This window comes from Ceratotherium simum, chromosome 6 (assembly GCF_057802395.1).
Source record: "Ceratotherium simum simum isolate JZ-2026a chromosome 6, ASM5780239v1, whole genome shotgun sequence".
In the NCBI taxonomy this organism is placed as follows: Eukaryota; Metazoa; Chordata; class Mammalia; order Perissodactyla; family Rhinocerotidae; genus Ceratotherium; species Ceratotherium simum.
This window is the reverse complement of record NC_141905.1, coordinates 56,080,001-56,102,775: the sequence shown is the minus strand read 5'-3', so window position 1 is coordinate 56,102,775 and position 22,775 is coordinate 56,080,001. Positions and strand designations below refer to the sequence as shown.

Sequence of the window (22,775 nt, the reverse complement as noted above, 5' to 3'; positions counted from 1 at the left end):
TTCTTCTGAGATTACAATATGCATCCTTCAATTTTTAAGGCTTCTTAAAATTGATACTATAAAATTTCTTTAAACTACAAGAACATTCACAGCGTATACAAATGTTGAGTCATTATGTTGTACACGTGAAACATATCATGTTATGTATCAATTATATCTCAACAAAAAATACAAGAACATTGCAATCATAGATGGCTATTTAACCGTCTCCTTTTCTTTTATGCTACAGTTATCACATATGTAATATCTATGTATATTGTAAACCTACCATCAATATGATAATTTTTGCTTTAAACCAAGATTGGCAAGATTTTCCGTAAAGGGTTTAGGTAATAAATGTTGAGACTTAGTGGGTCATACGCTCTCTGTTGTCACTACTCACCTCTGCCATTGTAGTATGAAAGTAATCATAGATAATACATAAACAAATTGGCATAGATGTGTTCCAATAAAATTTTATTTACAAAAAAATGTAGAAGTCTGGATATAGAATAATAGGTTGACAGGGTTTAAATTTTCTTTTTCTTTTTAGTTCTTTAAATATTTCATTTTAGTATTTTCTGGTTTCCTTTGTTTCTGATGAATAGTCAGCAGTCATTTGAATTATTATTCCCCTGTAGGTAATGTGCCTTTTTTTTCTGACTGCTTTTAAATTTTCTCTGTATCTTTGACTTACTTTTTTTTTTTTTGTAAGGAAGATCGGCCCTGAGCTAACATCTGCCAATGCTCTTTTTTTTTGCTGAGGAAGACTTGCCCTGGGCTAACATCCATGCCCATCTTCCTTTACTTTATATGGGACGCTGCCACAGCAAGCCTTAACAAGTGGTGCGCTGGTGCACGCCCAGGATCGGAACCAGTGAACCCCGGGCCGCTGCAGTGGAGCGTGCACACTTAACTGCTTGCACCACTGGGCCGGCCCCTCTTTGACTTACTTTGAACTACAGTATGTTTAAGTGTGGTTTTGGTTTTATTTATTCTGCTTGTCTTATCTAAATTCGAGGAATTTTTGTCTATTATTTCCTCAAACATTTTTGCCCACTCTCTCCTCCCTTTTTGCCACTCCAATCACCTTATGGTATTCTTGCACAGGATCCTGAGATTCTGTATACATTTTTCATTTTTTTTCTATTCATTGGACTGGAAAATTTCTATTGATCTATCTTTAAATTCACCAATTCTTTCTTTTGTCATATTCAAACTGCTGTAAAGCCCATCTAATAATTAATTTAGTGAATTATAAATTTCAGTTTTAGAATTTCCATTTGGTTCTTTTTATAACTTATATTTTGATGATAACATTGATTAGCATTTTAATTGAGGTTGAGACTATTATTCTTTATTTCCTTGATTATAGTCATAATAGATCTTTCAAAATTTTTATCTGTTTATTATATTATCAGTGTTATTTTAGTGTCAGTGTTTTCCATTTTATCTGGAGTATGGGACACATTTTCCTGGTGTGTGTGTGTGTCTAATAATTTTGGATTTTATCTAGATATTTTGAATGATATTTTTTAGGGACTCTTGCTTCAGTTATATTCCTTTCAAGAACACTGAGTTTTGCTCACACAGCCCCACAGGGGATCTGCCCCACCTTCCAAGGCTGAAACGATTATATGTTACTGTGCCTGGGGCTGGCCCCACCCATCTATGTTTCTGAAAGTGGTGACAAAAGCTGCATGCTAAACTGAACTACCCCGGTGGTCTGGAGTACTTGTGAGCCCCTGAGCCTTGCAACCAGCCACACTTGGGGCCTGACTCACTTTACAGTAAAACAGCAGTAGTTGTGTGCTATTTGACCTTGCAGCCAGCCATGCGGGGGCATGCCTCACCCAATAAAGTGACCACAGCAGCAGCACGTGTCTGAGCCTTACAACTGGCCCCAACATCATCATAACAAAAGAGAATATGTAGTCAACACAGGGGAAACTCCTGGAACATTTGAAACAGGTAACAAGAGGGAAGCATATTGCCGGGCCCCATAAGGCATCTCTTATATAAGGCAACATTTCCAAGATCCGGAGACGTAGCCAATACACCTAATACATAGATATTAGAAGAGATAATTAGGCAAAATGAGGACACAAAGGAATATATCCCAAATATGAGAACAGGACACATCCTCAAAAAAGAACTAAATGAAACAGAGAAAAACAATCTACCTGGTAAAGAGTACAAACTAATGGTCTTAAGGGTGCTCACTGATCTTGGGAGAAGAATAGGTGAACACAGTGAGAACTTCAACAATGAATTGGAAAAAATAAAAAATAACCAATCAGAACTGAAGAATACAATAATGGAAATTAAAAATTCAATAGAGGGAATCAACAGCAGAGTAAATGTCACAGAAGAACGGATGAATGATCAGGATGAAAGAGGAGAGGAAATCACCCAAGCAGAACAAAAATTAAAAAAAGAATTAAAAAGAATGAGGACAGTCTAAGGGAGCTCTGGGCCAACATCAGCATACTAACATCCATATTATAGGTGTCTCAGAACTGAGAGAGACAAGGGGAAGAGAACCTATTTGAAGAAATAATGACTGAAAACTTCCCTAACCTAAGGAAGGAAACAGATATCCAGTTACGGGAAGCACAGAGAACACCAAACAAGATGAACCCAAGGAGACCAACACAAGACACGTTATAATTAAAATGTCAAGAATTAAAGATAAAGAGAGAATCCTAAAAGCTGCAACAGAAAGGCAACAAGTTACATACAAAGGAAACCCCGTAAGTCTATCAGCTGACTTCTCAGCAGAAACGTTACAGGGTAGAAGAGAGTGGCATGATATATTCAAAGAGCTGAAAGGAAAAAAACCTAAGCCAAGACTACTCTACCCGGCAAGGTTAACATTCAGAATGGAAAGAGAAATAAAGAGTTTTCCAGACAAGAAAAATCTAAAGTAGTGTATCACCACTGAACTGGCCTTACAAGAAATGTTAAAGGAACTTATTTAAGTGAAAAAGAAAAGAACACAAATAGGAATAAGAAATTTTTCAAAGAGAAAAAATATCACTGGTAAAGGTGAATATACAGTAAAGGTAGAGGATCGACCACATATAAAGATAGTATGAAGGTCAAAAGACAAAAGTACTAAAAATATCTATCTCTAAGAGGTTAAGGGATACACATGTACACAAAAAAAAGAAGTTAAATATGATATAAAAAACATAAAATGTGGGGAGGGGATGAAAATTGACCTTTTAGTGAGATGTCAAACTTAGACCATCAACTTAATATAAATTGTTATTTACATTGGTTTTTATATATGAACCAAATGGTAATAATAAATCAGAAATCTATAATAAATACACAAAAATAAAGAGAAATTAACCTAAATATAGTATTAAAGAAGACCATCAAATCACAAGGGAAGACATCAAGTGATGAAGAAAGGAACAGAGAAGAACTACTAAAACACTCAGAAGAAAAGTAACAAAATGATAATGAGTACATTATTATCAATAGCTACTTTAAATGTCAATGGAATAAAAACTACAATCAAAAGACATATGGTGGCTGAATGGATAAAAAAATAAAGAAGACCTATTTATATATGCTGCATACAAGAGCCACACTTCAGACCTAAAGACACTTATAATCTGAAAGTGAATGGATGGAAAATATACTCCATGCAAAGGCAATGAAGAAAAAGCTGTGGTAGCAATACTTATATTAGAAAAAGAGACTTTCAAACAAAAACTGTAACAAGAGACAAAGAAAGGCACTACATAATGATCAAGGGAACAATCCAATGAGAGGATATAACACTTGTAAACACCTATGAACCCACCATAGGAGCACCTAAATATATAGAGCAATTATTAACAGACATAAAAGGAGAAAGTGACAATAACACAATAATTATAGTGGACTTTAACACTCCACTTACATCATTGGATAGATCATCCAAACAGAAGATCAATAATGAAACATTGGCTTTAAATGGCACACTAGACCAGATAGACTTAGATATATACAGAACATTCCATCTCAAAATTTCAGAATACACACTCTTTTCACATGCACATGGAACATTCTCCAGGATAGATCGCATATGAGGCCACAAAACAAGTCTAAATGAATTTAAAATGATTGAAATAATACTAAGCATCTTTTCTGACCAAAACAGTTTGAAACTAGAAATCAACAATGAGAAGAAAGCTAGAAAAGCTATAAATATGTGCAGAATAAGCAAAATGCTACTGAACAACTGTTGAGTCAATGAAGAAATCAAAGGAAAACTCAAAAAATACCTTGAGACAAATGTAAATGAAAATACAATACGCTGAAATTTACAGGATAAAGCAAAAGTGGTACTAAGAGGAAAGTTTATAGCAATACAGGACTACCTGAAGAAATAAGAAAAATTTCAAAGAAACAATCTAACAATCAACAATCTAACTAGAAAAAGAAGAACAAACAAAGACCATAATCAGTAGAAGATAGGTAATAATAAAAATCAGAGCATTTAAAAATAAATGAGACAGAAAACAAAAATACGTAGGAAAAAATCAATGAAACTAAGAGCTGGTTCTTTGAGATGATAAACAAAATTGACAAACCTTTAGCTAGATTCACCAAGAAAAAATGAGAGAAGGCTCAGACAAACAAAACCAGAAATGAAAGAAGAGAAATTACAATGGACACCACTGAAATACAAAAAGATCGTAAGAGAATAGTATGGAAAGCTATATTGCAAGAAATTGGATAATCTAGAAGAAATGGATAAATTCTTAGAATCATACAACCTTCCAAAACTGAGTCAAGAAGAAATAGAGAATCTGAATAGACCAATCACTAGGAAGGAGATTGAAAGAGCAATCAAAAACCTCCTGAAAAACAAAAGTCCAGCACCACACACCTTCCATGGTGAATTCTACCAAACATTCATAGAAGACTTAATACCAGCCCTTCTCAAACTTTTCCAAAAAATGGAAGAAGAGGGAAAGCTTCCTAACTCATTCTGTGAAGCCAGCATTACCTTCATACGAAAAACAGACAAGGACAATACGAAAAAGAAAATTATAGGACAATACGAAAAAGAAAATTTTAGGCCAATATCAATGAAGATAGATGCAAAAGTCCTCAACAAAACACTACAAATCGAGTACAACAAGAAATTAAAAAGTTCATACACCATGATCAACTGGGATTTATTCCAGGGATGCAGGGATGGTTCAACATCCACAATCAATCAATGTGATGCACCACATGAGCAAAATGAAGAATAAAAATCACATGATCTTCTGAATAGATGCAGAGAAAGCATTCGACAAGATGCAGTATCCATTTATGATAAAAAGTCTGAATAAAATTGGTACAGAAGGAAAGTGCCTCAACATAATGAAGGCCATGTATGACAAAACAGCTAACATCATACTCAACAGTGAACAACTGAAAACTATCCCTGTATGAACAAGAATGAGACAAGAAAGCCCATTTTTGTGACTCATTTAACATAGTATTGGAAGTCCTAACCAGAGCAATTAGCCAAGAAAAATAAATAAAAGGGATCCAAATTGGAAAAGAAGCAGTAAAACTTCACTATTTGCAGATGACATGATTTTATATTTGGAAAAACTTAAAGAATCCATGAAAAAAACTATTACAAATAGTAAATGAATATAGTAAAGTTGTAGGGTACAAAATCAACATACAAAAATAAGTTGCTTTTCTATACATTAACAACAAAATAGCAGAAAGAGAAATTAAGAATACAATCCCATTTATAGTTTCAACAAAAGGAATAAAATACCTTGGAAAAAATTTAACCAAAGAGGTGAAAAACCTGTACACTGAAAACCATGAAACATTGTTGAAAGAAATTTAAGAAGACACAAAGAAATGGACAGATATTCCATGCTCATGGACTAGAAGAATTAACATTTTTAAAATGTCCATACTTCCTAAAGCAATCTACAGATTCAATGCAATCCCTATCAAAGCCCCAGTGACATTTTTCCTGTAAATAAAAAAAAGATACCTAAAATTCATATGAAACAACAAAAGCCCCCAGATAACCAAAGCAATCCTGAGAAAAAAAGAAGAAAGCTGGAGGTATCACACTCCCTGGTTTCAAAATGTACTACAAAGCTATAGTAATCAATACAGCATGGTACTGGCACAAAAACAGACACACACATCAATCAACAGAATAGAATTGAGAGCCTAGAAATAAACCCACACATCTACGGACAGCTAATTTTCAACAAGGGAGCCAGGATCCTAGAGTAGAAGAATGGAAATTCTCTTCAACAAATGGTGTTGGGAAAACTGGGGGGCTACATGCAAAAGAGTGAAAGTAGACTGTTATCTTATACCATACAGAAAAATTAACTCAAAATGGATTAAAGACTTGGATGTAAGACCTGAAACCACAAAAAATTTTAGACGAAAACATAGTCATTCTGATCTTCGACTTCAGTCTTAGTAGTATCTTTTTGAATACCATGTCTCACCAGGCAAAGAAACAGAAGAAAAAATAAACAAATGGGACTACATCAAACTGAAAAGCTTCTGCACAGCAAAGAAACCATCAACAAAATGAAAAGACCACCTAACTATTGGGAGAAGATATTTGCAATTCGTATATCTGATAAGGGATGATTATCTGGAATATATAAAGAACTCATACAGCTCAACAAGAAAAAAACAAACAACTCAATTAAAAAATGGACTATTGAGGGGCTGGCCTGGTGGCGCAAGCAGTTAAATGTGTGCGCTCTGCTGCGACGGCCCGGGGTTCGCTGTTTCGGATCCTGGGCGTGCACCAACGCACCACTTGTCAAGCCATGCTGTGGTGGCATCCCATATAAAGTAGAGGAAGATGGGCATGGATGTTAGCCCAGGGCCAGTCTTCCTCAGCAAAAAGAGAGGATTGGCAGATGTTAGCTCAGGTCCGATCTTCCTCACACACACAAAAAATGAATTAAAAAAAAAAATGGGCAATGGAGCTGAACAGAAGTTTTTCCAAAGAAGATATCCAGATAGCTAACAGGCACAAGGAAAGATGTTCAACCTCACTAATTATTAGGGAAATGCAAATCAAAATGAGATATCACCTCACACCTGTCAGAATTGCTATAATGAACAAGATGAAAAATAACAACTGTTGGAGAAGATGTGGAGAAAAGGAAACCCTTATAACACTGCTGGTGGGAATGTAAACTGATGTAGACACTATGGAAAACGGTACAGAGATCCTCAAAAAATTAAGAATAAAGCTACCATATGATCCAGCTATTCCACTCTGGATATTTATCCCAAGAACATGAAAAAACAAAGTTGAAAAGGTATTTGCATCCCTATGTTCATTGCAGCGTTATTCACAATAGCCAAGACTTGGAAACAAACTAAGCGTCCATAAATGGATGAATGCATAAAGTAGATGTTTTATATATACCCGATGGAATACTACTCAACCATAAAAAGATGAAATATTGCCATTTGCAACAACATTGATAGACTTTCAATGGGTCCATCAATGTGTATGGGTATTATGCTAAGTGAAATAAATCAAATGAAGAATTTCAAATACCATATGATTTCACTCAAAAGTAGAAGATAAAAAACAACAACAACAACAACGAACACATAGATGCAGAGATTAGAATGGTGGTTACCAAGGGGAAAGGGGGAGGGAGGAAGGTGAAAGGGGTAAAGGGGACATGTGTATGGTGACAGATGATAATTAGTCTTTTGGTGGTGAACGTGATGTAGTCTACACAAAAATCGAAATATAATGATGTTCACTTGAAATTTATACAATGTTATGAACCAATGTTACCTCAAAAATAAAAAAAGAAACACTGACTTTTGTTTATTTGCTTGTTTTAGCAGGCAGTTAACTGGGCTGGACTCAAAGTCAAAACTCTGAATTTTCAGTTTATTTCTTTTAACTTTAGGTGAGTTATTTGGAGTTATTCCACTCATGCCTAATTCAAGGGTTATCCAGAGATTTGGGAGATTTCATAGAGAGAATTTAGAGTTCCCCATCTCTGGCTCTTTCTTTTCTGGAATTTATCCCTTTTCTTTTCAGATTCTATGCAGGTGATGGATCTGAATGTTGTCACTGGTTTGCGAGCCAGTGAGACTCTGGTTTATAGCCAAGTGTTAGTCACCTAATAGTTTGCTGTCTGGACCTGTCCTCAACAAAACATCATGAAAATGGATAACTCACCTGGTCCCTTTTGCTTTTTTCAAGTGTTTTCTGCACTTCAGTACCTTCATGATTTTGGCCACCCTCCAGAATGTGTGTGTGTATAAGTGTATTTCAGAGTTTATAGTTATTATTTGTTGGAAAATTCTTCCAATAGGAGCTTCTCAGCCATTACCCTATTGATATGTATCTAAGTTCACTAACTTTTATTTTTTTGTAGTCTCTAATGCTCTTTATGCCATCCAGTAAAATTTTCCTTTCTAGAATTTCTATTTTTATAGTGTTAAAATCTCTGCTGATATTTCCCAGAGAAATATTTATTATTTCTAATTGTTATTTTTATTTATTATTTTATTATTAATATTTCTTTATTACTAATTTATTACTAGAAATTGTTTATTATTACTAAGTGTTCCTTTAAGTACTTGGATATACTCCTAATAAGAAGTTCTTGTGTGAGTCTAACATCTAGGATGTTACGGGGCCTGCTTCTGCTGATTATTTTTTTCTTTGATTATGGATCGTTTCCTTCTTTTTCACATGTTTAATAATTTTTTATTGTATGCTGAACCTTTTGAATGATGCCTTGTGAGGAGTCTGGATTATGCTGTCTTCCTTTAAAGGACATTGACTTTTATTTTTGCAGGCAGCTAAATTACCGACAGATGTTTTCCAGTCCGTGAAGCTTATTATAATTCTTTGCCATTGTGGATTAATTTCAATTTTAAATTTATTCTTTGGGCATGGACCTTAGTCCAGAGTGGGTTCCTTAATCCAACAACTTAGAATTTTTGGAGTAACCACAGAAAGTCTGAGGTGTCAAGGACATTCTCTCCACCCTAGCTGGGTTGGGACTTCATCTGATCTGCACAACGTCTGGTATCCACCTTCAGTTCTCAGCTCTCCAGCAGGCATACTCTGACAGGCTTCATGGAGTTTCCTCCTGTATATGTACCACTCATCCAAAGCCATGGACTTACAGAGAATAGTCTTGTATACTTTTGAGATCCCTCCTATTTGTAGATTCCTCCTGTCCTCTATCCTTCCTCATGAATTCTAGGTGGCAAATTTTGATCTCTGTCCTTTCAGCTCAAAAAGAGCTCCACTTTGCTTGGCACAAACCTCCCTGCACTCTAGGAGGAAAGTTTTCTCAGGTAGAAATTCAGAGTGACTATAGGACCTACCTTATTTTCTTTTTTTTTTTTTTTTTTTTAATTTTTTGTTTATTGCAGTAACATTGGTTTATAACATTGCAAAAATTTCAGGTGTACATCATTGTACTTCTATTTCTGCATGGACTACATCATGTTCACCACCAAAATACTAATTACAACCCATCACCACACACATGTACCGAATTATCCCTTTCACCCTCCTCCCTCCCCCCTTCCCCTCTGGTAACCACCAATCCAATCTCTGTCCCTATGTGTTTGTTTATTGTTGTTATTATCTACTACTTAATGAAGGAAATCATACGGTATTTGGCCTTCTCCCTCTGACTTATTTCACTTTGCATTATACCCTCAATGTCCATCCATGATGTCACAAATGGTTGGATTTCGTCGTTTCTTATGGCTGAGTAGTATTCCATTGTGTATATATACCACAGCTTCTGTATCCATTCGTCCCTTGATGGGCACTTAGGTTGCTTCCAAGTCTTGGCTATTGTGAATAAGGCTGCAATGAACACAGGGGTGCATGTACCTTTGCAAATTGGTGTTTTCAAGTTCTTTGGATAAATACCCAACAGTGGAATAGCTGGATCATATGGTAGTTCTATCTTTGATTTTTTGAGGAATCTCCATACTGTTTTCCATAGTGGCTGCACCAGTTTGCACTCCCACCAGCAGTGTATGAGAGTTCCCTTCTCTCCACATCCTCTCCAACACATGGTGTTTCCTGTCTTGTTAATTATAGCCATTCTGACGGGCATGAGGTGATATCTCATTGTAGTTTTGATTTGCATTTCCCTGATAGTTAGTGATTTTGAACATCTTTTCATGTGTCTGTTGGCCATCTGTATATCTTCTTTGGAGAAATGTCTGTTCAGGTCTTTTGCCCATTTTTTAATCGGGTTGGTAGTTTTTTTGTTGTTGAGATGCATGAGTTCTTTATATATTTTGGAGATTAAGCCCTTATCAGATGTATGGTTTGCAAATATCTTCTCCCAATTGTTAGGTTGTCTTTTCGTTTTGTTGATGGTTTCCTTTGCTGTGCAGAAGCTTATTAGTTTGATGTAGTCCCATTTGTTTATTTTTTCTATTGTTTCTCTTGCCCGGTCAGATGTGGTGTTTGAAAAGATGTTGCTAAGACCGATGTCGAAGAGCGTACTGCCTATGTTTTCTTCTAGAACTTTCACAGTTTCAGGTCTTACATTCAAGTCTTTAATCCATTTGGAGTTAATTTTTGTGTATGGTGTAAGGTAAGGATCTACTTTCATTTTTTTGCATATGGCTGTCCAGTTTTCCCAACACCATTTGTTGAAGAGACTTTCTTTTCCCCATTGTATGTTCTTGGCTCCTTTGTCAAAGATTAGCTGTCCATAGATGTGTGGGTTTATTTCTGGGCTTTCGATTCTATTCCATTGATCTGTGTGTCTGTTTTTGTGCCAGTACCATGCTGTTTTGGTTACTATAGCTTTGTAGTATATTTTGAAATCAGGGAGTGTGATACCTCCAGCTTTGTTCTTTTTTCTCAGGATTCCTTTAGCTATTCGGGGTCTTTTGTTGTTCCATATGAATTTTAGGATTCTTTGTTCTATTTCTGTGAAAAATGTTGTTGGAACTTTGATAGGGATTGCATTGAATCTATAGATGGCTTGAGGAAGTATGGACATCTTAACTATGTTAATTCTTCCAATCCAAGAGCACGGAATATCTTTCCATTTCTTTGTGTCTTCTTCAATTTCTTTCAGAAATGTTTTATAGTTTTCGGTGTACAGATCTTTCACCTCTTTGGTTAAGTTTATTCCTAGGTATTTTATTCTTTTTGTTGCAATTGTAAATGGGATGGTATTCTGAATTTCTCTTTCTGCTACTTCGTTGTTAGTGTACAGAAATGCAACTGATTTTTGTATGTTGATTTTGTATCCTGCAACTTTACCATATTCGTTTATTACTTCTAAAAGTTTTCTGGTGGATTCTTTAGGGTTTTCTATATATAAAATCATGTCATCTGCAAATAGTGACAGTTTCACTTCTTCCTTTCCAATTTGGATCCGTTTTATTTCTTTCTCTTGCCTGATTGCTCTGGCTAGGACTTCCAATACTATGTTAAATAGGAGTGGTGACAGTGGGCATCCTTGTCTGGTTCCTGTTCTTAGAGGGATAGCTTTCAGTTTTTCACCATTGAGGATGATATTAGCTGTGGGTTTCTCATATATGGTCTTTATTATGTTGAGGTACTTTCCTTCTATACCCATTTTATTCAGAGTTTTTATCATAAATGGATGCTGTATCTTGTCAAATGCTTTCTCTGCATCTATTGAGATGATCATGTGATTTTTGTTCTTCATTTTATTAATGTGGTGTATTACGTTGATTGATTTGCGAATGTTAAACCATCCCTGCATCCCTGGAATAAATCCCACTTGATCATGGTGTATAATCTTTTTAACGTATTGTTGTATGCGATTTGCTAGTATTTTGTTGAGGATTTTCGCCTCGATGTTCATCAGTGATATTGGCCTGTAATTTTCTTTTTTTGTGTTGTCCTTGTCTGGTTTTGGTATCAGGGTAATGTCAGCTTCGTAGAATGAGTTAGGGAGCTTCCCCCCCTCCTCAATTTGTTGGAAGAGTTTGAGAAGGATAGGTATTAAATCTTCTTTGAATGCTTGGTAGAATTCACCAGGGAAGCCGTCTGGTCCTGGACTTTTATTTTTGGGGAAGTTTTTGATTACTGTTTCTATCTCCTTACTGGTGATTGGTCTATTCAAATTCTCTACTTCTTCTTGATCCAGTTTTGGAAGGTTGTATGATTCTAAGAATTTATCCATTTCTTCCAGATTGTCGAATTGGTTGGCATATAGTTTTTCATAGTATTCTCTTATAATCTTTTGTATTTCTGAGGTGTCTGTTGTAACCTCTCCTCTTTCATTTCTGATTTTACTTATTTGTGCCTTCTCTCTTTTTTTCTTGGTGAGTCTAGCTAAAGGTTTGTCTATTTTGTTGATCTTTTCAAAGAACCAGCTCTTGGTTTTATTAATTTTTCTATTATTTTTTGGTCTCTATTTCATTTATTTCTGCTCTGATTTTTATTATTTCCCTTCTTCTACTGATTTTGGGCTTTGTTTGTTCTTCTTTTTCCAGTTCCTCTAGGTGCATTTTTAGATTGTTTATTTGAGATTTTTCTTGTTTGTTGAGATAGGCCTGTATCGCTATAAACTTCCCTCTTAGAACCACTTTTGCTGTATCCCATAAATTCTGGCATGTCGTATTTTCATTTTCATTTGTCTCCAGGTATTTTTTGATTTCTTCTTTGATTTCTTCGTTAACCCAGTCGTTGTTCAGTAGCATTTTGTTTAATCTCCATGTATTTGTGGCTTTTCTGATTTTCTTCCTATAGTTGATTTCTAGTTTCATACCGTTGTGGTCAGAAAAGATGCTTGGTATTATTTCAATCTTCTTAAATTTATGGAGACTTGTTTTGTGGCCTAATATGTGATCAATCCTGGAGAATGTTCCATGTGCATTTGAAAAGAACGTGTATTCTTCGGTTTTTGGATGGAATGCTCTGTATATATCTACTAGGTCCATCTGTTCTAGAGTGTCGTTTAAGGCCAATGTTTCCTTATTGATCTTCTGTTTGGATGATCTATCCGTTGGTTTAAGTGGAGTGTTAAAGTCCCCTACTATTATTGTGTTACTGTCTATTTCAGTTTTTATGTCTGTTAATAATTGCTTTATATATTTAGGTGCACCTACATTGGGTGCGTAGATATTTACAAGTGTTATATCCTCTTGTTGGATTGTTCCCTTGATCATTATGTAATGCCCTTCTTTGTCTCTTTTTACAGTTTTTGTTTTAAAGTCTATTTTGTCTGATATGAGTACTGCTACCCCAGCTTTCTTTTCATTGCCATTTGCGTGGAGTATCTTTTTCCATCCCTTCACTTTCAGTTTGTGAGTGTCTTTAGGTCTGAAGTGTGTCTCTTGTATGCAGCATATATATGGGTCTTGTTTTTTTATCCAGTCAGCCACCCTATGCCTTTTAATTGGGGCATTTAGTCCATTGACGTTTAAAGTAGCTATTGATAAGTATGTACTTACTGCCATTTTTTAACTTTTTTTTTTTTTCCCTCAGTGTTTTAGTAGTTCTTCTCTGTTCCTTACTTCTTCTATACAGAATTGATGGTCACTTTAGTTTTACCTCTGTCTGAAAGCTGTACTCTTTAACTACCCTCCTCCCTCCTTTTATGTTTTTGATATCATATCTAACCTCTTTTTTGTGCATTTGTATCCATTACCTTCTAATCGTGGAAATAGATAATTTTTCCTATTTGTGGTCTTCTCTTTTCCCCTTAAATCAGTCCCTTTAACATTTCTTGTAACACTGGTTTCTTGGTGACAAACTCCTTTAATTTTTGCTTATCTGGGAAAATTTTGATCTCTCCTTCCATTTTGAACGATAACCTTGCTGGGTAGAGTATTCTTGGCTGTAAGTTTTTTCCTTTTAGCACTTTAAATATATCATGCCATTCTCTTCTAGCCTGTAAGGTTTCTGCTGAGAAGTCAGCTGATAGCCTTATGGGGTTTCCTTTGTATGTAACTTGACATTCTCTTGCGGCTTTTAGGATTCTCTCTTTATCTTTAATTCTGGACATTTTGATTATGATGTGTCTTGGTGTGGGCCTCTTTGGGTTTATCTTGTTTGGGGCTCTCTGTGCCTCCTGTACCTGGATGTCTGTTTCCTTCCTTAGGTTAGGGAAGTTTTCATCTATTATTTCTTGAAATAGATTCTCTGCCCCCTTGTCTCGCTCTTCTCCTTCCGGGACACCTATAACACGGATGTTAGTGCGCTTGATGTTGTCCCAGAGGTCCCTTAGACTGTCCTCACTCTTTTTAATTCTTTTCTCTTTTACCTGTTCACCTTGGGTAATTTCTTCTAGTCTTTCTTCCAGCTCACTGATCCGTTCTTCTGTATCCTCTACTCTGCTTTTGAGTCCCTCTAATGAGTTTTTCATTTCCAATATTGTATTCTTCATTTCTGATTGGTTCTTTTTTATATCTTCCATTTCTTTGTTGACATTCCCACTGAGTTCATCTATTCTTCTCCCCAGATCAGTGAGCATCCTTAACACTCTTAGTTTGAACTCTCTGTCAGGTAGGTTGCTCATTTCTGTTTCACTTAGTTCCTTTTCTGGGGTTTTGTCCTGTTCCCTTACTTGGAATGTATTCTTTTGCCTCCTCATTTTGCCTCTTTCCCTGTGCTTGTGTCTACCTATTAGGTAGGTCAGCTATGTCTCCTGCTCTTGGATAGGTGACCTTATGTAAGTGATGCCTTAGGAGGCTTCCAGTGTGCTTCCCTCAGTTCTCAATGTTCTAGGGGTGGCCCCTATGTGGGCTACGTGTGTCCTTCTATTGTGGCCTGTTAGCTCTCCCTATAGGCGCCCAGGGAGGCTGAGTTATGCTCCTGGCCAGTTGTTGTAATGCTCAGCTGCTTGTAGTTGTTGTGGGCCCTTCAGTCTCTTTATCTGGTGTGGGTAGCCCCAGCACAGTTGGCTGTAAGTTCTAATACCACATTTGTGTTGCAGTATTTCTTTTAAGTCAGTAAGCCCCCAGTGTGGCAAGTTGTTAGGCTCAGGGCCTTAGAATTGCTGTAAACCTCTAGCCTATTAGGTCTCTTGTCAGCTCTCTGAGGATTGCAGCTGGGTGGGGCTGGCCTCAGGCACAGGAGCACCCAATTATTTCAGGCTTTGGAAGGTGGGGCAAACCTCCTATGTGGGTCTTTGAGAAGCACAAGTCTTCTGCAGCTGACAAGCCCTGTTGCCCACAGGTCCACACACACAGTCAACACAGTCCTGCCCCGTGTGAGTGCCCCGACCTCCCCAAGCAGACCCAGTCTCTCCACGGCGGGAGCCCCACACACTCCGCCACCACCCCACACTCTCCACCCGCTCCTTGTGCACACCCTGCCCCGCTCGAGTCAGCTCATTTGCCAGGCTGCAGAGAATCCAGTCACCAATCTATGCAGGCCCACACGTTGCCTGAGGGCTTGTTGTTGGGTGGGGCCAGTCTCTAGGGTGGGCTGCCTGTCCTGGCTGAGCTGGATTAAATCGGTGCTCTAGCGGGTGGAGCAGACCCTGGGCTAGCAGGTTTCAGGGAAAACTCCAATGACGTCTGTGTCAGCACGCTCACACCAGGTCACAACAATGGCCGCCGCCAATATCCCAGTCCCTGGAGAGGTCTCACCCCTCACCGAGATGCACTCAGGGCCTATTACGTGAGTCTCTTGTCACCGAAGCACTGTGCACCTTTCTTTCTGGTGATTTTAGGATGCTTTCTGGAATGGGTGAGTTTGTGCGCGGGCCCTTTAAGAGCCAGTTTTAGTTTCTTTGTGAACCAGGTTTTCTGGGGGTGCTACCCAATGCTTTAGTAGCAGGCAAAGTCAGATATTATGCCCCTGTTGTTGATTGTGCTGGCTCCACAAAATGCCCACAGCAGGTGCGCTCCCCGGCTCAGCGCCCCGCGCCTCCAGGGAGGGTGCGTACCTGTGAGCTGCTCCCGGCGACTGTGAAGCTGGCGGCTTGTGAAGGCGGCGTTTTTCCTCTCCGGAAGGGGGTCTCTGCCTCTTCTACCCCAGTTAGGATTGTCCGTTGTTGCAGGAGTTCCTCTTATCCAGTTTTCAGTTCTGTCTCAGGGGTAATTTTTCCACGAGTAGTTGTAAATTGGCTGTGTCCACGGGAGGAGGTGAGTTCAGAGTCTGCCTACGCCACCATCTTGACTCGCCCCCAGGACCTACCTTATTTTCTTTAGTAAAGTATCACAATCCTGAATTGCCTCTTGTTCAATGCTGGAAAACTGTTACTTTATATATTTTTTTCTGGATGTATATTTGCTTTAGTTGTTAGGTCAACTCCAAAGCAGCTACTCTATCAAAGCCTGAATTAGATGTTCTCATCAGCCAGGAGAAGTGTTTTGTCACAGATTAACTTTACATGGAAGCCTGTTCTAGGGCTGAGCATACTATCTTCCTATACTTCACGCTCAGGGCATTTCTCTAAGTCCACACAGGGCAGAAAATGAATCACGAGAGTAGTTGTGTTATAGGGAAGACGGTCAGGAAATATTGAAACTTCAGGTTCTCTCTCATTTTTCCATATGGAAATGACAGTCTATGCATTCTATCCATGAGCTTTCTGGAAAAATAACTACATCACATATTTGGAAAACCCATACCATATACCAGAAAGCATTCAGACAGATGTGGATTTGAATTTTGTCTCTGCTGTGTAATAAATGTACGACTTTATTAAAAGATCCCAAGGTATTGTAAATGAAATCCTTATCATAACAGTAAAAAAGCTTCTCTTTATTGAGCATTTTAGCATGTGGTAATATTTGTATGAGAAGTATTTAATATATTATCCTATTTTTTGTTTACTATAAACTAATCCAAATGTTGTTTACATTTTACTAGTGATGAAAATTACGCATAGCAATGTTAAACACTTACCTGTGGTCATAGAGAGAAAGATTTGATTGATTCTGAAAACTAAACTCCAAATCATTGTGTTACACTATATCTCTGAGTTTTGGAAAACCCTACTAGAAACCATAAATGCTCTCTCATTTCCACAAGATTATGCAACATTTCAATTGAAAGAATATTACAGAAGGTGGGAGATACTTACATAACAAGTTTCTCGTCTTGATAGGAAAGTGAAGAGTTTTCAAGAACATAGCCATTAAGGTAGAATTTTGAAGAAGACTGAATATTTGGATCTAAGTAATGAGATTGATTTTCAGTGATATCAACACTTTTAGACAATACTGCCATTTCTTTGTTAAGAATAATGCACTCCATAGAGCTCTGTGAATTTTCTTAAAAGGAAGTGTTGGTGTCCAGCTACAAACTGAAGAGGATGGCTTTGGAGTCCAGGAAAAGTGCCTGGACTGACATTATATGATATAAAACCTGTTAGACTCGGTCATTAATTTGTGTGACATAGAACAAATAAATTCTCCTTTTTGTGCCTCAATCTCCTCGTCTATAAAGCAAAATGACTAGATGAGGGGCTTTTTTGTTTTCAAGCTCCATGACCTTCTTTGTAACCCAGTTTATCTGTTTCTGTTTGTATCAGGGCACAAACATATTAACGTCCCTAACGTCTGTCCTGCACGATGACAAAGAGTTTCCCAACCCAGAGCAGTTTGATCCTGGCCACTTCCTTGATGAAAGGGGCAACTTTAAGAAGAGTGACTACTTCCTGGCTTTTTCAGCAGGCAAGCAAGCTTCATTTTTATCCTTATATCAGGGGTCAAGTGAGATTAGGAAGAGCTTTGCATGGAGGCTACTCTGGGCAGGACAAATTGTCATTTGTATGAGGCCTGAGGCACCACTCCCAAAGTCCAGGTTATTTCTAATTGGATTGGAGTCTGTCCTCACTAAGCTTGCCCCATAACCCACCGCTAAGATTCTTAAGAGCTCCTGCTGGAAGTCCAATTCCAGTAAGTTTTTTTTCACCTGCCTTGAAAAGCCAGTTCACTTAATAAACTTCACTGAGGACCTTATATGTAGCAGATCCATGCTCAAATTCAGGGATACAAATATGAATCAGAAACACATCATGTCTCTAAGAGAGGGGAAGGCGACTTAGGCCATGAGACACCTGAGTGACAAAGGTTTTTGAGGGGCCACAGTGGAAGCCCATAGAGAGTAACTTCTGACTCTTGCCCTTTGGGGACAGGGGAAGGGGGAAGAGTAGTTGGAGGGTAAGGCAAATTTTCTTGCGGGAAGTAACATTTGAGTATCTTCCTTCAATTTGGCAGGGTCCTGGAAAGAAACAGTTGGCACACTCAAAAGAAGGTTAATTAAAGTAATTTTAATGAAGAGACTGTTTTCAGAGATGTGGGCAGAATTAAGGGAAGTAACAAGTTATGGTGACTTGCTCAGAGATGAGCATCAGCAGGAAGATGTTACCACCCTAGGTCAGAAGGGGTGTTACTAGAATTACTGGAACCAAGATAGACCTTTGGCAAAGAGAGAGTGCATGCCTGAACAATAGATGCATCTATAGATAGAGGAATACAGCTGGTGCCTAAACTGTAGTCTGGCAGGGAGGATTGAGGGAATAAATACTCTGACCTCTTCAATACGTAATCCTCTGAATTTATTCAGAACCCAAAATGGAAATAACTTCCGGGTTTATGCAGTCCCTAGAATCAGCTTCCCAAACACAGCATAGGCATGAGACAAACAAACACAGAATGGATCTGGAGGAGGGAGGAATGGAGAATATTCAGCACAGTCCAAAGGAGAAGCAGGGGGAAGAGCAGAGGGTGAAGGGCCTTTCATACTGGAGTAACTGAAACAGGGACAAAAATAGATCTGCTCCTGGTTGAATATCTAAGAAAATAGGTATCGAGCAACCCTTTGTATTGTGGTCCCAGGATTATGATCAGTGTCCAGGATGATCTCAAAGCAAGATGCTGCTGTACTGCTCCTGATCTTTCTTCCTGTGTTTTGGGTCCACTATTGCAGAATGAGCCTGCTCGAGATTTCTATTCATTTCGCAAGGCTTGCAGGCCTGCTTTTGTCCTGACACTGTGGGAATCAATACAAGATCTAAGGCCTTATCTGAAGAGTTTATATTCCAGTCTGTGAGACAGATGAATTAGTACAGTTTTGTGTGAACTGTGCTGTATTAGAAGCATTAGTGAGCGTTGTGGAGAACAGATAAGGGAGTGAATTGTACACCCTGAGCAGGTGAAGGAAGTTTGCATAGAATAAATGGCATCTGAGGTGGATCTAGAAGCATGTAGAGAATATCAGCAGGAGGACCAGAGGGGGAGACTGTTTCAGTGAAGGAATGAATGGAATCTGAGATAACATTTCAAATTGCCATTCTGTTTGGGGGAGTAGTGAATAATTAGTACTTCTTGTGGCTAGTTTGTGATTTGTCTTTTTATACTTACCAATGCTAAGCTCTTGAAATTTTTTAAAGCTGGGACGTGACGAGTTTAAGATTGTCCTTCAGAATCCAGATAAAGAGAAATAAATCTATTGTTCAGTCTTGGGAGGTAGATGGAAAAGTCTAATGTGTGTCTCATGCCAATTGAAATAGGTGAGTGTGTGTTTGTGTGTGTGTGTGTAGAAAGACATCACTGGCAAGCCTCAGCAAAGCAATTTCAATGTGGGTATACAGAAAAGTTTTTTCCATATGGCATGTGTCACAGAAATATGTGCTGAGGAAATGAAGGAAACCGGGTTTGGGTGTAGATGGAAGAAGCCATAGGTTAGTTAGTCATTTATTAATATATTTCTTTATTCATTCCACATTTATTTAAGCCTCCCTGTGTGCTAACTCAGAAATAGAATTGAATGAATATTTGTTTTATGTGTCATTTTTAGGAAAAAGAGTTTGTCTTGGAGAAGGCCTGGCCCGCATGGAGCTGTTTTTACTCCTGACCAACATCATACAGCATTTTACCTTGAAACCTCTGGTTGATCCAAAAGACATTGACACCACCCCAGTTTTCAGTGGGATAGGCTCTGTACCGCCCTTCTATGAGCTCTGCTTCATTCCAGTCTGAAGAAAGGGCAGGCTGCCAGATCTCAGATCAAGAGTCTCTAGCCTCATCTGAACAAGCCAGATGCTTTCTCTCCTGTGTGTTAGCTATTATCCACCTCTCCCTTAAGAGCAGAAATGACATTCCTAAGCCCTGTCTCTTCCAATTTTCCTCATCCTTCAAGGTTCAGTTCTAATTTCCCTGCATGAAATAAAGCTCACTGTTTTGTCTTCAATAAACTCCTTTTTGTAATACAATTTTTAGATCTTAAGCTACATCTCATCGGCAGTGTGTACAAAATAGAAGGCACCTTGAAAACATCATATTTTTTATTAAAAATTGAAAATTAGAAATTATCCCATGAGGTAAAACTTTTCTAAAAATAATAAAATGTGAGATTCATTCATCTCTTACTTCTATCTAGTTCTCCAGGGGAATGATCTCTTGACAGTTTGGCATGTATAATTTCTGTATTTTCCCTATGGTTATTAAAATGTGACAGGTATGTTTGTATAGGTGTATGTATGTATATGTGTATACATGTAGGGAGAAAACAGAGGAAAATCATTCCACTCAGAGGGAATAACATGAGATAAAACTTGAATTTGTCAGTCTGTCCAAAGATGTCTTTCCTCTTTTCATCTAGTGGTTAAAGACATGCATACACAGATATATTAAGGCAAAGAAGAGGGGAAGATAATATGTATGAATGGTTGTATTTAAACATACACGTACAGAAATATATGTGTGTTTTTATGTGTATGTTTGTGCACATATGCATGTATACACACACAGATGTATTTATATGTAATATAAATATATGTTCATATACACATATATTTTTATATATAATACATCTATGATTTGATGGTGACATTTATATAGTAACATATAGATAGGTATACAAGCAGTATAAATAAATGTATCTCATAATAATGGCTTATATGGCTATAATAATTTTATAATACATAATAATTTTAAAAGTATCTCACTATTCAATGATATTTAGATTATTTTTGAATTTTTGAAGTTTTGTTACATTCTATCACTTGCATATATCTTTTATTATTCCTGTACTATTTCTTCTTGATAGTTTCCTAGATGTGATATGGCTGCACATATATGTGCACATTTATTTTTCATAGATACTAAAGCACTAAAATTATATATTTTTCATAGATACTAAATGCACTAAAAATTATATACTTTTACTTTTCTATCATGAGTGTAATAGAAACACTATTTGACCAAACTCTTGCATATATTATGATTGAATTTTTTGGTAGATTTAGTAATTTTTGATTACCTTTCATGGAATTTTCAAGTAGCAACTTCTATCATCTGCAAATAATATTTCAATGCAATGACCAGAAATTTTCAGAAATAACATCTATATCTATGTCTATATCTCTGTCTGTCTGACTCATCAAACACGCACATACACACATATATTTATATATATATTTGTTTGTCAGCATAGGAAAGTAATAGTGCTGTGAGGATTTGTGAGGACAACATAGTAGAGGGTTTAGGAAATCCATATTGGTAAGACTGATTTTTTACGTGATTTTACCCTTGAGGTGATTGCTCATTTGAGATCAAGAGCTGAGACGCGAAAGGCTGATTACAAAAGTCCAATTATTTCCTACTAGCCCCGGGAATGTGCGAAAAACTCTTTTCAGGTTCTAATGCTCCTAAATGACAGTCAGAACTAGCTGAGTAGGAAAGATCAAGTAAACACTTTGACCTCAGTTGAAGCCTGAAGGTGACAATTAAGTTCTGCAACCAAGGGTTAAGAATCAGCCTGAAGTTGAAGAATCCTTATAAGACTAGAGTCCTCTTTAAATAATGTCAATCACTGATTACATTACATTGATCCACCCCTAAACATTTTCTGCTTGCTGAGAGCATACTTTTGGCTGGAGAAAGCTAATGTCATCCAGAGCCTCAAATTATCATTGCATTATTTGATGGACAATATGTAGCACACAGTAAAAATAAAATCCCAGCTAATGAAACATGTGATCTCAATAAATGTAGAAAAAATTGAGAAAGTTCAACACTTGTTTATGATAAACATTCTAGCAAGTTGAGAAAAATATGGGTATTTCCTAAATCTGAAAAGGGATATCTCCAAAATCCTAGACAATGCTTATATAATGGTGAAATATTGAACCCATTTCCCATAAGTTTGAAAAAAGTAAGGATATACACTCTCATTAGTTCTATTGAATGTTAGACTGAAGGATGTCAGCAAAATTGGTGGAGTAATAACTTCAGAATATTGTCTCAATGTAAATGAAAGCACAGGCAAAAATTATCATATCAATTTTTTCAGAACTTAGAAATTAGCCAAAGGCTTGCGTCAATCTGCAGAATGTTTATTCAGGCAAGATGGATAAATCTCAGTAAGAACAGTGAGCTTTCTGATGTTTTAACTTGCCTTATTCCCTTCCTTTATCTCCTCTACTCTGAAGTAGCTTAGAAAGCGATAACCCATAAACATGGCGAAAAGCAGCAGTCTAACAACACTGGAGGTGGCAGAATGGAGTTGGAGCTTCTTCAAAGCCCTATTTCTGGAGAATTGTCATTATTTGACTTGTCTTGCAGTTCCCTGGAAGACCCCACATGCAGAATTGTCTTTATTTGATGTGACTATGAGCTTGCCCAGTACAATCAACCTTTTCCCCAGGGGCATTTGTTCGAAACAATTAGAGGCCATTTTTGAAGAGCCTGGATGCCTGAAGCTGTGGATAACAGTTGGGATCATCAATAGACTAACCAAAAAGGTTAAAGGAAAAAGCTGGAGAATGAGAAGTTCATACGAGGCTTTGAAAAATTCTGACATATTCATAAGACACTAGAAGTCCACACACGCTCAG

The 22,775-nt window shown here is 37.3% G+C and overlaps 1 protein-coding gene and 1 pseudogene across 1 annotated transcript in view; one reads left to right on the top strand and one right to left on the bottom strand.

Moving 5' to 3' along the window:
- The window catches only part of LOC101405409 (cytochrome P450 2C21-like), a 39,568-nt gene extending 19,319 nt beyond the window's left edge, over window positions 1-20,249 (top strand). The window contains exons 7-8 of the mRNA XM_087432308.1: window positions 17,466-17,607; window positions 19,736-20,249. Of these exons, the coding sequence (XP_087288434.1) occupies window positions 17,466-17,607; window positions 19,736-19,917 (324 nt within the window). The 3' untranslated portion in view covers window positions 19,918-20,249. The remainder of the gene's footprint in view (window positions 1-17,465; window positions 17,608-19,735) is intronic.
- The window catches only part of LOC106801494 (cytochrome P450 2C19-like), a 281,591-nt pseudogene that overhangs the window by 87,425 nt on the left and 171,391 nt on the right, over window positions 1-22,775 (bottom strand).